We start from the raw sequence: 15,370 nt of genomic DNA, 5'->3' as shown, positions 1-15,370 counted from the left end.
AAGAAAGATATTATTATCAAACATCAGTTACATTTCTTATAACTGAACGTGACATGAAATAAATCAATTGAATCATGTAAATAATTTTATTATAACAATTGCTATAAAGTCCTATTATTTTCATTAAGCAGTTTCTTTTGTTATTATGAAGGTAATGTACTGAGGAGTTACCGTTCCATCAGTCAGGTAATTGGTACATTTCTTTTTGGACAATGTCATCCCTTCTCTTTCTACCAGTAAAATTAATTCTTTTTTTTTTTTTTTTTTTTGCCAGTCCTGGGCTTGAGCTCAGGGCCTGAGCACTCACTGTCCCTGGACTTTCTCAGGCTAGAGCTCTACCACTTGAGCCTCAACACCACTTCTGGCTTTTTTCTATGTATGTGGTACCAAGGTATTGAACCCGGGTTTTCATGCATGCTAGGCAAGCACTCTACCACTAGGCTAAACTCCCAGCCCAAATTAATTCTTAAGGGGTGGAAAAAAAACCCCAAAACACCTAAAATGGTATGTGATCTTCAGTTTTGTTTTGTCTTTTTTTTTTTTTTGAGACAGTCTTGCTAGGTAGCTCAGACTGACCATAAACTCAGCAAACCTGCGCTTGTTTGGAACTCTCAGTCTTCCTTTTCAGCCTTCCAGGTGCTAGGATTAAAGGCCTGCACCTCTGCCCGCAGCTAGAACTTAACTCTAAGTAATTTAGATTAAATACTGAGGGGTGAGGGGTAATATCCCAGTGGTAGAGTGCTTGATCAGCACATCAAAAATAATTCGATTAACTAAATTAAAACTATTGAAATTAATGAAATTATTATCTGGCAGGGATAAATCATGGATAATGGCCTAATGCAAGAACACAGTCTTTGAGAGTTAGGTAATCCTGGCTCCACTACCCTTAGAAATGGAACTTAAGGGGCCAAGATGTTGGCTTAGTGGTAGAAAACTTGCCTAGCATGCACGAAGACCTGGGTTCGATTCCTTGGTATCACATACATAGAAAAGGCCAGAAGTGGTGCAGTGGCTCAAGTGGTACTGTAGCCTTGAGAAAGCCCAGAGACAGTGCTCAGGCACTGAGTTCAAGCCCAAGGACTGGAAAAATAAAGAATAGAAATGGAACTTAACCTCTGGGTTTTATTTTCATCATCTTAGTGCCCATAAGTCTTTGCATGGTGGTGCAGGTCTGTATTCCTATTAAGTAGAAGGCTGAGACAAAGTGGATTAAGAGTTTAAGGCAGTCTGGCCTACCTAGCAAGATGCTGCCTTAAACAAAACAGCCAATAATACTTTTGGCTGGATGTATTGGCTAAATATATTCAATAATTACTGGAATTTTTATTCAGTTATTATTATTATTGAGTTATTCCACTAATACTATTTTAGAAGTATTAAATGAAATAATATGCCTGTACTATCATAAATTATTAGTAAGTACTACGCTCTCCTTTATTCTTCTACCCAGAAGAGATTATGATAGTTAAGGTACACTAATAAAGGAACACCTGATTAAGTGGGAATATGAGACATGAACACTGGTAGGAGAAAAATAGTACAAAGGGGGCTGGTTAAGGGGTGGGTGTGGAGATACAGGAGGAGCCATAGTTAAGTCTTAAGGCATTTAACACTGAAGATGAAGCCACCAACAACAATTCTTAGGTAACAGTTAAAACTGACATTTTAAAATTAGGTGGAGTGTGACATATTTCACTGAATTGGTGACCAGAGGAAGGGAGCCCATATTAACTGTAGTGTACTCGGAATTGGATGTGGGTGTATTGAATGTCGAACAATATGGGGTTGGGGGAAATTAATTATAGTCACTATTTTGAAACATCATGTGGCCAGTACAATTGTCTTGGAACAATCTTTAGTGACATGGAAAATACTCACACCAGAAAACAATATGAAGCAATTTTTGTCAAGCGTTGCATATCTAGGCAGGACATAGATCCTCTCTAGGGTGGAGGTTTTCTTTTCCTTTCCTCTTCTTTTTTGCCAGCCCTAGGGCTTGCATTCAAGGCCTGCAAACTGTCAGGAAACTTCATTTGCCCGAGGCTAGCGCTCTTACCACTTGAGCCACAGCTTCACTTGCAGCTTTTTGGTGGTTGATTGGATAAGAGCCTCACAGGTTTTTCTGCCCAGGCTGGCTTCGAACCTCCATCCTCAGATCTCCGCCTGAGTAGCTAGGATTACAGGCGTGAGTCACTGGCGCCTGGCTACAGAGAAATCTTCGAAAAGCGCCTCTGGGAGAACTCACAGGCCGTGGGGACCCTCAGTTCCTGAACTATCCCAGCTGTCTGGGGGAGAGGTACCGGGGACCCAGGGAAAGGGGAGCTGGGGCCAGGGCGCCTTGTTCCCGGCAAGCGTCCCCACTCAGAACGCGCCCGCGCTGGGCACCGAGAGGAACAAGACATCGGCTTCCGGAACCGCCCAGAATGCAGGGGCCGCTGAGAAACTAGAGGGCTCCAAGGGCCGAGAGCCTCCACAGCCGCCTCCCCCTGAAGCCCAGCTCCCGAGTAGCCCGCGAGGCACTACGCCAGCCCGCGCGCGGAGAGCCTACGGTGACTGACAGGAGGTGGAAATGTGGGCGGAGCCTCAAGCGGGAGCTGTGATTGGAGGAACTGACACCTCCCGGGGAGAGAGGGCGAGAGCGCCAGCGAGGGATGTGCAGAGGCGGGTGCTCAGGGCCCTCTCTATGATTGGCTAGTAGATCGAGGAACCGGGCGCTGTCTCGATGATTGGCAGCCGCCAGACATCCTCGGAAACCGCCTTGAATTCGCCTATTGGCATCCTCTGAAGTAGGCGGGATTGGCTCGTCGGATGCGGCTGCTCATTAGCTGAAGCAGAGAGGCTGTTGGAAGGGATCTGGAGGAGGGCGGTGAGGTACCGGGTAGCTGGCATCCTCCTGGTTATTGGCTGGTGAAGTGATATGGGGGCGGGATGAAGGTCCAGGGGCGACCTGTGATTCGCGAATTCTGAAGTGAGTGACAGACAGGGAGGCGAGCTGTGCGACCAGCGGTTTGTTTTTCTGAGCGTTCCTGAGGTGGAGAACGGTGGCCCGACGGAGCAAGTTCGAGACTGAGAGACTGGCGGGCGGGCGGGCCGAAGGGCGCCGCCGAGAGCCCGGGAGTCCCGGGGATGTAGCGGGCCACCCTGCTCATGCCACAGCGCCCGGCTGCGGCCGGAGCCGGAGCCGGAGCCTGGGGAGGCGGCGGGGGCCCCGAGCGCAGCCAGCGCAGCCTGCGGCCCCCGCGCGGAGCCAGGCCCGCCGCCGTCCCCGCCGCCCCGGCCCCCGGCATGCAGCCCCGGCTGCGGAGCTGACATTTCTGGGTCCCCGCCGCCGCCGCCGCCATCGCCACCATGGGTGAGTGTCGCCACCGCCCCGGCCTGTGCCCGCGCTGCTTCGCGATGCCCCGCCCCAGGATGAGGGGAGGAGAACCGCGCGGGCCACCGCCTGACAGGCATGGACCGTCCACCCGGCCCGGGGCTGAGGACCGCCGGCTGCCAGTCGGTCAGCCTGCTCGGGGTGCCGCGGCCCGGGTGGAGGGGGTCTAGGTTCCCGGGGCTCTTGGGGGCGGCCCCGAAGGCCGAACCTACACGGCAGCCCTCTTTCCGGGTGGCCCGGCGGTCGCATCCAGAGGAGGAGGAGGCGGCGGGACCGAGTGCCCGGGCTCGGCCGGGCCGCACGCTCCAGCCCCGGCGAGCCGGCCCTGGAACTCAGGGCGGGGGCGGGGGAGGGAGAGCTCAGTATGGGGCCTGGGCTGGAGCCTGGTGCAGGCCCAGCTGCTGTTGTGTCTTTTCCTTGATTTGCTTTTTTTTTTTTTTTTCCTGCCTGTGTCATTTCCTTCCCTTTGCTCACACAGGCCGGCCTGTGAGTTCCCGGGGCTTGCGAAGCTGTGGAGCTCCGTGCGCGTCCTAGCGCTGGGGGGAGGGCGTGCGGGGATCCGCGCCTGCGAGGCGATTAAATGCCCTCCGCGGAGCTCGCTCGCGTGGTAGGGAAGTGCGTGCTGTGCCGCACGCCGAGGGCTGGATGGACGGCCGGGAGGACTGGGTGCTGCGAGTTACTGGCTCCCTCCTCACCGTTTGAAAAGTGCAATCTCAGTGTTTTATTTCCATTCACTGTTTTGGTTTTTTTATCTGACGGTATCCCTTTAATTATGTAACTTTTGAAAGAAACTCGCCACCCAAGACTCTATGATATCATTTCATTTTTTGTCAATATTTTCAACTTCTCCCGTGAAGATGTAATCTAAAAAGAGCTTTTGATGTCTCAGCATTGGGACAGAATTATATTTCTCATTCTTTTTTTTAAATATTTCTCATTCTTTTGGATACTTTAGTAAATTACCAGACTGAAGTAATAGCAAGTAACATACTAAATGTACTCTGCTTCTGTTAGGAGCAGGTGTGATGCTGTGCTCTCTGATCTCACATTTTGCAAAACATCTAGTACTGACCTAAATAAAAAATGTTAAAACTTGAGTTTAAAAAAAAAAAAAAGATCTTTTGTGAAAACACCCATTGCTGCTGTGAATGCCCCACATGAAGAGGAAATGTTAATATTTGCTTTGGTCTATAGCAAAGTCAAAGTCATTTTTGTAGGAGATTAAGTATGTGCTATGTCACATTGGCCAGATATTTGTGGCCTGTGGCCACATTTTAACTTTAAAGACATTGCCTTGTTCTATTTCATGCATTGTGTTCCTTATACAGGGTGGGAAGGATTTATTCATTTGCTAGACGGTTTCCTTTCTCTGCTGTACTTCAGAAGTATTTGCTGGGGAAGCTCTCTGGTGAAAGTTAGACATAAAAGGAATCTAGTAAGATTTTTAAGTATATATTTCAACAAATAAGTATTGAATACTGTAAATGGGGCAAAAATCTTTATTTTTTTGTCCCTAGGCTACAAACATTTATCCTCTATTACAAATTGCACTAGAGCTTGATTGAATTGTACACACGAATTATGATAGTTTTTCTAGAAAGTCTTTCCACCAGTCCTGTGGTGATAGTTTTAAGTCTCAAATGGGGGGTGTGAAATACTTGAGAGTGTGCAGACCTCCCATTTCAAACCTAGACTGCAAAACCAATTGAGAGTACCTATGTATGAGGGCTATATACATCTTATTTATAGTGAATATTGATGTGAACCTGTTTTCACATCTCAAGGTGTTTTCAAGAGTAAGTAGAGGCAGTGCTGGGGAGGAAGTGAACTGTACAGGTAGATCTAGAGTTCCAAAGACAGAATGGACGAAGAACTTACTATCTTCTCATTTGTCCTCATGTCCCTTACACATGAAAAGATTGAAACAGTGAAAGGGGAATGAACTTGCCTGGTGACTGCAGTATTATTGGGCAAGCTAGTTTAAGAACCATCATCTTGGCTTTCTTTTAGAATTTTCTTCCCATGCTATTTTCTTCTCTTTTCTGTAGATGATCTTGAAACATAATTAGAGCTAACATTGATAGTTGTTGGTAATTCTTAATTTCCTAGAGGCCTGGTTATTTTAACTGAAGGTACGTTTTATGGAGCACAGTATAGATATATGGACGCCATAGACAATCTCTGAAATACTGGGTACATGTTGTAAATGATGAAAATCTTATTGCTACTTTAGTTTCTCTGGTTGTTATAGTTCTAAATAAATTCAGTTAGCAAGCACAAGACTCTGGGGTCAATTCCCAGCACTTAATAAGCAAACAAACTGAAGAGTTTGACACAGGGGAAACACAGACTCCTTAATATTTTGTTTATACTTAAACTCCAGGCCAGTGAGGAAAGGACTAAAACTAATTTGAGTCCCTGCCCTTCAGGTTCTCTGGTTAATAGTCATATTTTCCTGAGCTGTTCTATGCCCCAGACTCAAGCCTATTTGACAACCTGGGTTGTTAATAAAAACAGATCAAATTTTATATTGGCTTTTAGCCTCAGTAAATTTCTAGTGGAAACTACACTTATCCCTGTAAATAATAGGAAATATTTTGTTTTTTTGGCTTTGGTACTATGTTGATATTAAAGTTGGGATTAACTGGTTGCTTTTTCTTGGTCACTAGAGAGTTCCTTCCCAGTTTTAGTAATTATAGTGGCTAATGCTTTCAATAATACTAGAGACTCATTTGTTAGTGTTTATCTTTTTTTTTTGCCGGTCATGGGACTTGAACTCTGGGTTGGGCACTGTCCCTGAGCTCTTCAGCTCAAGGCTACCGGCCTACCCCTTGAGCCACAGCACCACTTGCAGCGTTTATCATTTTTATAAATGTAATCTGAAATTTAATGGGATATATTACTGAAAAGTATATCACCATTGGGAAACGTTACAGGAATCTTCAATGAACTGAGTACAGAATTAAAGACAGTCTGATTCTGAATTGACAACTTGGTTTGAAGTGACCATGGTGATTTACAAAGAGAAAAATCTTGTTACTAGAGTTCCAAAGTGCCTGGGAACTCCCTGTAAGACCAGTCTCAATTCAGTTTTGCTAGATTCTGTTCAGATGGTGTAGACTCAGATGGTGAGGTACTATTTTGATTGAAACTAGAATGACAATAAATTATTATGTCCCTATATCATGAGTTGATTTTTTTCCCTCACTCCCACCCCAAGTACCAGTTTTTGAACTCAAGGCCTCATGCTCAGATGGTACTTTCCCACTTGAATCATGCCTCTAGGCCAGCTTTTTACTGATTTCAGGGACTTTTCTGCTCAGGTTTGCTTTGAAGCACTATCCAGATCTCAGCCTCCCACATAGCTAAGATTATAGGGGTGAGCCACCAGCTGTGAGTAGATTTTTAATATTTTTTAAAGTAACGGTTGGTTTTTAAAACTGAATCGCAGATATTTGTCAAAAGCAAATAGTCATCCGATTGAGTATTACATAGTGGAATACATAGAGGATAAAAAGCAGCTTTCCTAGGGCCTGGAGTTTGACCTAATGGTAGAATACTTGCCTAGCATGCATGAAGACCCAGGTTCGATTCCTTGGTACCACATACATAGAAAAAAATCCAGAAGTAGTTCTGTAGCTCAAGTGGTAGAGCTATAGCCTTGAGAAAACCCAAGGACATTGCTTTGGCCCTGAGCCAAGCCCAGGACTGGCAAGGAAAAAAAAAAAAAAGCAGCTTTCCCGGTTCTATGTGAGTTAATTTAATTTTTACTCATTTGCCAAGTACTTAGTATTGTTGTCTTGTTTGAAAATTAGGGCCTGAGCACTATCCATGAGCTTCCTCCCCCCCCTTTTTTTTAGTCGGTTGTGGGACTTGAACTCTGCACCTGGGCACTGTCCTGGAGCTCTTCAGCTCAAGGCTACCACCCTACCCTTTGAGCCACAGCACCAGTTCTAGTTTTCTGGTGATGAATTGGAGATCAGAATCTCACAGACTTTTTAGTGCCTGGGTTGGCTATAAGCCAGGATCCTCAGATCTCAGCCTCCTGAGTAGCTAGGATTACAGGAGTGAGCCACTGCACTTGGCTGAGCTGCTTTTTTTACGCAAGATTGGCATTCTACCACTTGAGCAACAGCACCACTTCCAGATTTTTCTGTGTATGGTATCAAGGAATCCAACCCAGGGCTTCGTGCATGCTAGGCAAGCACTCTACCACTGGGCCACACTCCAAGCCCCTTATTTGGTTTTTAAAAAATATTTGCATAGACTTTACTGGTTAAACATCCCTAGTTGGTTTCTAAGTTTGGATTTTCACATTAGGGATGCTCAACCAATAAGTGCAACAGGGCTTGATTGTACGTACTGTAATGAATGGCTTTATACACATAATCTACAGTTTCTATTCCTTTAATATATGTTTTTAAAAAATTTGAACCATCAGTTACTATTCATTATATATCCTACAAACAAATGTAAATACCAGGATTTGACTGAGAGCTAGCAAAGTTTCAACCATGTTTTTTTGAGTTGTGTATGTCTATATTGTCTTGTTTAGTTTCATTTTTTGGGATCGAGCCTTGCTATATTATATTAGTGCAGCCTGGGCTTGAATTTGGAATTGCTGCCTCTTTCTCCCAAGTAGTGAGTGGGATTAAAAACCTATACCGTCACACCAATTTTTCTTTCTTTTTTTTTTTTTTTGCCAGTCCTGGGCATGAGCTCAGGGCCTGAGCACTGTCCCTGGATTTTCTCAAGGCTAGGGCTCTACCACTTGAGCCACAGTACCACTTCTGGCTTTTTGCTATATATGTGGTACCGAGGAATCGAACCCTGGTCTTAGTGCATGCTAGGCAAGCACTCTACCACTAGGCCAAACTCCTGGCCCCCACACCAATTTTTTTGTTGTGTTGTTAGTACCGAGTCTTCAACTCTGCTTGCTCAGGTTTTTTTTTTTTTTTTAATCAAGGTGATGTACAGAGGTGTTACAGTTACACACGTAAGGTAATAAGTACATTTCTTGTCAAACGTTGTTGCCCCTTCCCCCCATTTTTCTCTCACTTGCTCTCTCCCTTGTTCAGTTTTTTTTCACACATGAATGGTACTTTTCAACTTGAGCTATGCCTCTACCCAGTGGGTTTTTTTTTGTCCATATCCAATAGGATATGAAGTCTTTCAAACTTTTCTGCCTTAGCTGGCTTTGAACCTCAGTCCTCAAAGTCTCAGTCGCCTGACTAGCTAGGATTAAAGGCATGAGCCACTGGCTACACATAACTATTTCAATATTTTTTTTTGCAAGTCCTGGAATTTGAACTCGGGACCTGGGTGCTCTCCCTGAATTTATTTGTGCTCAAGGCTAGCACTCCATCACTTGAGCCATAGTACCACTTTTATTCTTTCTTAGCAGTTTACTGGAGATAAGAGTTTCATCTACTTTGCTGCCTGGGCTGGCTTCAAACCATGATCCTCAGATCTCAGCCTCCTGAGTAGCTAGAATGACAGGCATGAACCACAAGCACCAGGCTTCCACCATGTTTTGATGAGAAAAAAATATCTACTAAATTGAGGATTAGACCATATTACACATACTTCTTGTAAAATAATTTTTTTCCCTGGGTCTGGTCAGGGTGGAGGCAGTAAAAGTATGTGAAATGTCATGGAGAGAAAGTAAAATCTGACTCAAGAGTACACTGAAGCACAGACTTTAGGGTAAGGAGTGTGATCTGACAATCTAGTAGGACTGGATCAAGCCTCGACAAGACGAAGAAATAACATTATTACTTCAGTTAAGCAAAGATTAAAATGTTACTTTGGTAATTTGTACATATGGAAAAGAGAAGATGCATGATATAGTAAACAGACATCTTGTAAGATGGCTGTTTCTGGAAGGACATGGTGCTTTTGGCAACTTTTCTGGGTTTTTAGCCAAGGGAACTCATAAATGGGAAGTGTTTCTACAAGACTCTTCTTCTTATTATTATTAACATTATTATTATTAAGTAGTTGTGCCAGAGGGTTTATAATTCTGTAAGGTTATGAGTACAATGCTTCTTGATCACTGTCACCCCTATCTTTCTTCTGTTTTTCCCTCCCATTCCTATCCTCAAATTACAGTTTATTTCTTACATGATGTACATTGAATATAATAACCACATTTTTTCACCCTTCCTCCATTCCTGTGCCCTCTCTTTGCCATCCCCAAACATGTTTCCACTTCCTGGTATTTGTTTTGATAAACTGGATAATAGTTGTTCAGAGGAGCTATACCTTTGTATTTCTCCCCTTAAGTAGGTCTTCCTTTAGTCAGTTTGTTTGTGAATAAATGTGTTGAGATCTGGCTTCCAATTATGCGAGAAAACTTGCACCTTTTGTCTCTCTTAGCCTGGATTACTTCACTTAGTATGATTTGTTCTAGGTCCATTCATTTCCCTGAAAATGACATAATATTATTCTAAGGGATGAGTAAAATTCCATTGTGTACATGTACCACATTTTCTTGATCCACATCTGGGCTGTTATCATAACATGGCTATTGTGAATACAGCCTCAGTAAACGTGGATGTACAAGTGTCATTACCATATCCTGACTTACGGTGTTCTGGGTAGATTCCCAATAGTGGTTGCTGGATTATAGGGAAGTTCTACATTTAGTTTTTTGAGGAACCTCCAAACTACCATCCAGAGTGATTGTATGAGTTTATATTCTCACTAACAGTGTGCTTTTCCCCCATATCCCTGCCAGCATTTGTTATTCGAGTTCTTGATTTTGGCCACTCTCCCTGGGGTGAGATGGAATCACAGTGTTTTGATTTGCATTTTCTTTTCTTTTTCTTTTTCTTTTCCTCCTCCTCCTCCTCCTCCTTCTTCTTCTTCTTCTTCTTCTTCTTCTTCTTCTTCTTCTTCTTCTTCTTCTTCTTCTTCTTCCTCCTCCTCCTCCTCCTCCTCCTCCTTCTCCTCCTCCTCTTCTTCTTTTTCTTTTTTTTTTGCCAGTCCGGGGGCTTGAACTCAAGACCTGAGCACTGTCCTTGGACTTTTTTTTTTTTTTTGTGGGTCATGGGGCTTGAACTGGGCCTGGACACTGTTTCTGAGCTCTTTAGCTCAAGGCTACCACCCTACCCCTGGGCCTGGCATTGTCCCTGAGCTCTTCAGCTCAAGGCTACCGCCCTACCCTTGAGCCAAGCCTCACTTCTTTTCTAGAGATTAGAGATAAGAGTCTCACAGACTTTCCTGCATGGGCTGGCTTTGAACCACAATCTTCAGATCTCAACTTCCCGAGTAGCTAGGTTTACAGGCATGAGCCACCAGTGCCTGGCAATAGTTTCTACTTTTAACAGGGATGATGAGAGTGCACCACCAGACTTACCCTTTTCTGTTGAGAGAAGGTTTAACAAACTTTTTCCCTGTCTCACCTTGATACATGGTCTTCCTGATCTCAGCCTCTTGAGTTGCTAGGATTATAGGGATGAACTGTCACATGAAGAGCTTCTACTTTTTTGTGTGTGTATCAGTTCTGGGGCTTGAACTCTGGACCTGGCTGGGCACAGTCCCTGAGCTTTTTTGTCCAAGTCTAGCTCTCTATCACTTGAGCATACTCCCACTTCCCACTTGTTGAGTAATTAGAGATGACTCTCAAACTTTCCTACCTAGACTAGCTTCAAACTGAGATCCTCAGATCTCAGCCTCCTGAGTTGCTAGAATTATAGACATGAGTCACTGTGCCGAATCAGAGCTTCTGCTTTTTAAGTATGAATGCTTTTTTTCTTTCTTTCTTTCTTTCTTTCTTTCTTTCTTTCTTTCTTTCTTTCTTTCTTTCTTTTTTTTTTTTGGCCAGTCCTGGGGCTTGAACTCAGGGCCTGAGCACTGTCCTTGGGCTTTCTCAAGGGTAGAGCTCTACCTCCATACTACATAGACAGAAAAGGCCAGAAATGGTGCTGTGGCTCAAGTGGTAGAGTGCTAGCTTTGAGTAAAAAGGAGCTCAGGGTCAGCGCCCAGCCCCTGTGTTCAAGCCCTAGGACTGCCAAAAAAAAAAAAAAAAAAAAAAAAAAGGTCTAGATTTGTCTGCCTAGGCTGGCTTCAGATCAAGATTCTCAAATCTCAGCCTTCTGAGTAAAGATTACAGACCTGAGCTACTGGCACCTGGCCTCTGGTAACTTAGTGTATCAGACCACCCCTATTCTCAGGAAATCTTTTCAAGTTATATTACAGCACACTAGTGTGTGTGTGTGTGTGTGTGTGTGTGTGTGTGTGTGTGTGTGTTTGTGTTTGAACTGAGGGCTTCACACTTACTAGGTTGGTCTAGGTTGGTGCTGTATCACTTTCTTGCTGAGGTTGTCCTCAGCTTCCTGAATAGCTGGATGACAAGCTGAGATGGAGTGTTTAGGGTGTATGGAGTTTTGTCCTCCAGCTGGATTCAAAGAGATGTTTCTAATCTCTGCCTTTCAATAGCTAGGATTACTGGTGTGAGCTGCTGATGCCCAGCCATGACACACTAATTTTTGCTTACAATTTTCTTTTGATGTCAGCTTCTTGATACTCTTTAATAAAATTTTGTTATCTCTGCCATTCTATTGGACTTATCTGGCCTATACCTGCCACTACCTTTAATGGTCTTGGCCTTGTCCTCTGTAATGCTATTCTTGGGTTTTTGTTTTGTTTTCCCTCTCCCCCACCCATTCTCTTATGTTGGGGTGGGGAGGTCTTTTTTCTGCCAAGGGCATTTTCAGGCCTTAAAATGATCAATAAAGGCAGAAGGCTTCAGGCAACCATATCGAAAAATATAAGTATACATATACCAATGATTCTGACAATCTCCAGCTTACATAGGTGGGAAGTTCCCATCCCATAGGATTCTTTTCCAGCTTTCCCTCTTCCCACTCTACTAAGGTTATTCACTGATAAGTCCCTGGTATTCTTTTCCCCCTATCTATTCCCTACTTGCTTTTTCTTCATTTCTTTCTTTTCGAATCACTGACGTAGCTTTTCTGAAAGCATCTTTGTATTATTTATAATTGTATAAACTCATCTGTGTAATTTGTTTCAACGCATATTTAAAAAAATCTATTTCATATATTTGTGCTTATGTACACTGGTATGTGCATTATCTAAGTCAGTCTACTTTTTAAAAATAACATTAAGCTCACATCTGTAATCCTAGCTACTCAGAGGGTGAGATCTGAAGGTTACAGTTCAAAGCCAGCTGGGCAGGAAAGACTGTGAGACTGTCATCTCTAATTTACTACGTGAAAAGAGGAAGTGGTGCTCAAAGTGGCTCAAAGTGGTGGAGTGCTATCCTTGAGTGAAAAAGCTCAGCGACAGCACCCAGGCCCTAAGTTCAAGCCACACGACTAGCAAAAAAAAAATAAATAAAAAAAATAAAATGAAATTGCATTGGTATGGTGTTTATCCTTTTATTCTAAAGTTTTAACACCTTAATATAGCTTTTAAGACTTTCTAATGTATAATACATGATAGTATTCTGTAAATGGTTGGTAATGATTAATGAAAATCCAGGAACAAAATTAAGTATTAGGGTGGATTAGCCTAGTACCTAAGCCTCCAGTCTTTTTCCATTGACCTTATTCCTGTTGATGATAATAAAAGCCAGCATTTTTTTTAGCATTAGTAAATGTTGGGTACCATAAGAAGTAATTTGTAGGGCCAGGAACTTGGCCTAGTGGTTAAAGTGCTTGCCTAGCAAGCACGAAGACCCGGGTTCGATTCCTTGGTACCACATATATAGAAAAAGCTGGAAGTGGTGCTGAGGCTCAAGTGGTAGAGTTCTAGCCTTGAGAAAGTCCAAGGACAGTGCTCAGGCCCTGAGCTCAAGCCCAGGACTGGCAAAAAAAAAAAAAAGAAGAAGAAGTAATTTGTAAGCCTTCTTTTCCTTCCTTTGTTTTCCTGCTCCCCTTACCTTCAGTTTATCATTTCTGTAGCTCTCAGAGCAATTCTCTGGTTTAGGGAGAATAAATCATTTGCTTCACTGGCATTGGAGCTCAGCACCACTTGAGCCACACCTCCACTTCTGGATTTTTACTGATTAATTGGAGACTCTTCTGCCTGGGCTGGCTTTGAACTGTGATCTTCAGATCTCAGCCTCCTGAGTAGCTAGGATTATAGGTGTGAGCCATCTGAAACCAGCATTTGAAGCCTCCTTAAATTCATGTCTTTCCTATTCTGTATATGTTACTAACTGCTGCATTCTAAGAAAACTGTTTCTTTGAAGTTTTATTTGTTAAGGAATACCACACTGAGGGAGTACTGATAATTTAGTTAAAAATCTCAAGGAGGAAATGCCTAAGCGTTACTTGATCTACTTCCTGTCTTTATGTCCTCATTTTGAAGAATCAGTTGACAAACTTGTCTGTCTGTTGTAATATGTTTGGCTCTAAAATCAGATTCAAAACCATGCCTTACTTGTATCAGTTGTCCTAGATTTCAGCAAACAGTGCCAGACCATTCCCCTAGTGTGTTCTTGGTGCTAGAACTACTAAACAAGTTTACTCATTAAGTAAGGCCTGGAATTGGCTAGCTTCCTGGAAACAGAATTTGTCAGCCTGATAAACTGGCTCTCATAATAGCATTATCTTATTTAGAATTTGAATGTTTCTGAAGGTATTCTTGTGGATTGTACTTGAGTATGTGTCTGTACATACATTTGCCTGTGTGTGTGTTATATATGTATGTGTTTGCATTGTATCTATCTTAGTTCACGTCTGACTTAAGACAACTGAAATCCTTCTCCCCTTAAAAGACCTTCAGCATGCTAAGCTAATGTTCTACACTCTACCCTGAAATTCTCAATTATTATTGCTAGAACTCTCTGACAGCACCTACTTAGTCCTAAATGTTCCTTATATTGGTCCCAATTTGGTGTTATAGTTAACTTTATATATTATGTTTAATACTATAAAACAAAGCTGGGCGCTGGTGGCTCACACCTGTAATTCTAGCTACTCAGAAGGCTGAGATCTGAGGATTGCAGTTCAAAGCCATCCCGGCATGAAAGTCCATGAAACTCTTACCTTCATTTAACCACTAGAAAACTGGAAGTGGCACTATGGCTCAAGTGGTAGAGCGCTTACCTTGAGCTGAAGAGCTCAGGGTTAGCACCCAGGCCCGGAGTTCAAGATACACAATATCTCTCTCTCTCTCTCTCTCTCTCTCTCTCTCTCTCTCTCTCTCTCTCTCTCTCTCTCTCTCTCTCTCTCTCTCTCTCTCTCTCGGAACCTATAGAGAATTTGCTGGAAAGTATAACATAATTAATGGAATTTGTGCATTTTAATTATGACTGATGTCATTTTGGAGATAACTATTTCCAATTTATTTGTTGTCCCCTTTTCTAAATTCTGTCAGTATTGTGACTGTGTTGCCTCATATATACTTTTCTGTTTTGTTTTGAGACAAGGCCTTGATGTATAGCTTAGGCTGGCCTCAAACTCATAATCTTCCTGCTCCAGCCATCCAAGAGCTGCAATTATAGACATGTACCACCTTACTAGGTTAATATTTTTGTATATATTTTAAAGTGGAATCATGTGGGAAGCTATTACTTTGTTTTTCTTGCAGCTTTTAAATCTAATTTTACTTTTCCAAGCAGGCAAAAATGTGGAATTTTTTTGAGTGGCAAAGCAAGGAGTTTAATAGATCAGCCTGAGCTAGAAGAGCTTATAGGTGGTCACTCTACCACTTAAGCCATACCTTCTCTCCCCAAAATAGTCTTGGTAGGTACTTTCCTGTACCTTTTCAGGGCACATGTTAGACACCTGACCAGATTGGTCTAAAAGCAGGGGAAAGGCAAATAATGTGAAGAGCTGTTCTTTTCTCTCCACCAAGTATTGGATTATTTCCAAGAGACAAAGATAAAAAGTGGAAGATAGGCACTGTCTTTAGGGGAAATCTTTTATGCTCATTTCTTCTAAAGGTGTGTCCTGGGTTTCCAAGTGACTCTTAAGTTGTGGTCAAAGCAAGTGAAACAACTCATTCCTCGGGTTTCTTTCC

General features: G+C 43.0%; 1 protein-coding gene across 1 annotated transcript in view; it reads left to right on the top strand.

Moving 5' to 3' along the window:
- The first annotated feature begins 2,993 nt into the window (after window positions 1–2,993).
- Map3k3 (mitogen-activated protein kinase kinase kinase 3) overlaps window positions 2,994–15,370 on the top strand; it is a 70,133-nt gene continuing 57,756 nt past the window's right edge. The window contains exon 1 of the mRNA XM_090349961.1: window positions 2,994–3,355. Coding sequence (XP_090206087.1) covers window positions 3,352–3,355 — 4 coding nt within the window. The 5' untranslated portion in view covers window positions 2,994–3,351. The remainder of the gene's footprint in view (window positions 3,356–15,370) is intronic.

This window comes from Megascapheus bottae, chromosome 17 (assembly GCF_031878675.1).
Source record: "Megascapheus bottae isolate mThoBot1 chromosome 17, mThoBot2.hap1, whole genome shotgun sequence".
Classification (NCBI taxonomy): domain Eukaryota; kingdom Metazoa; phylum Chordata; class Mammalia; order Rodentia; family Geomyidae; genus Megascapheus; species Megascapheus bottae.
This window is presented reverse-complemented; position numbering and strand designations above follow the sequence as displayed.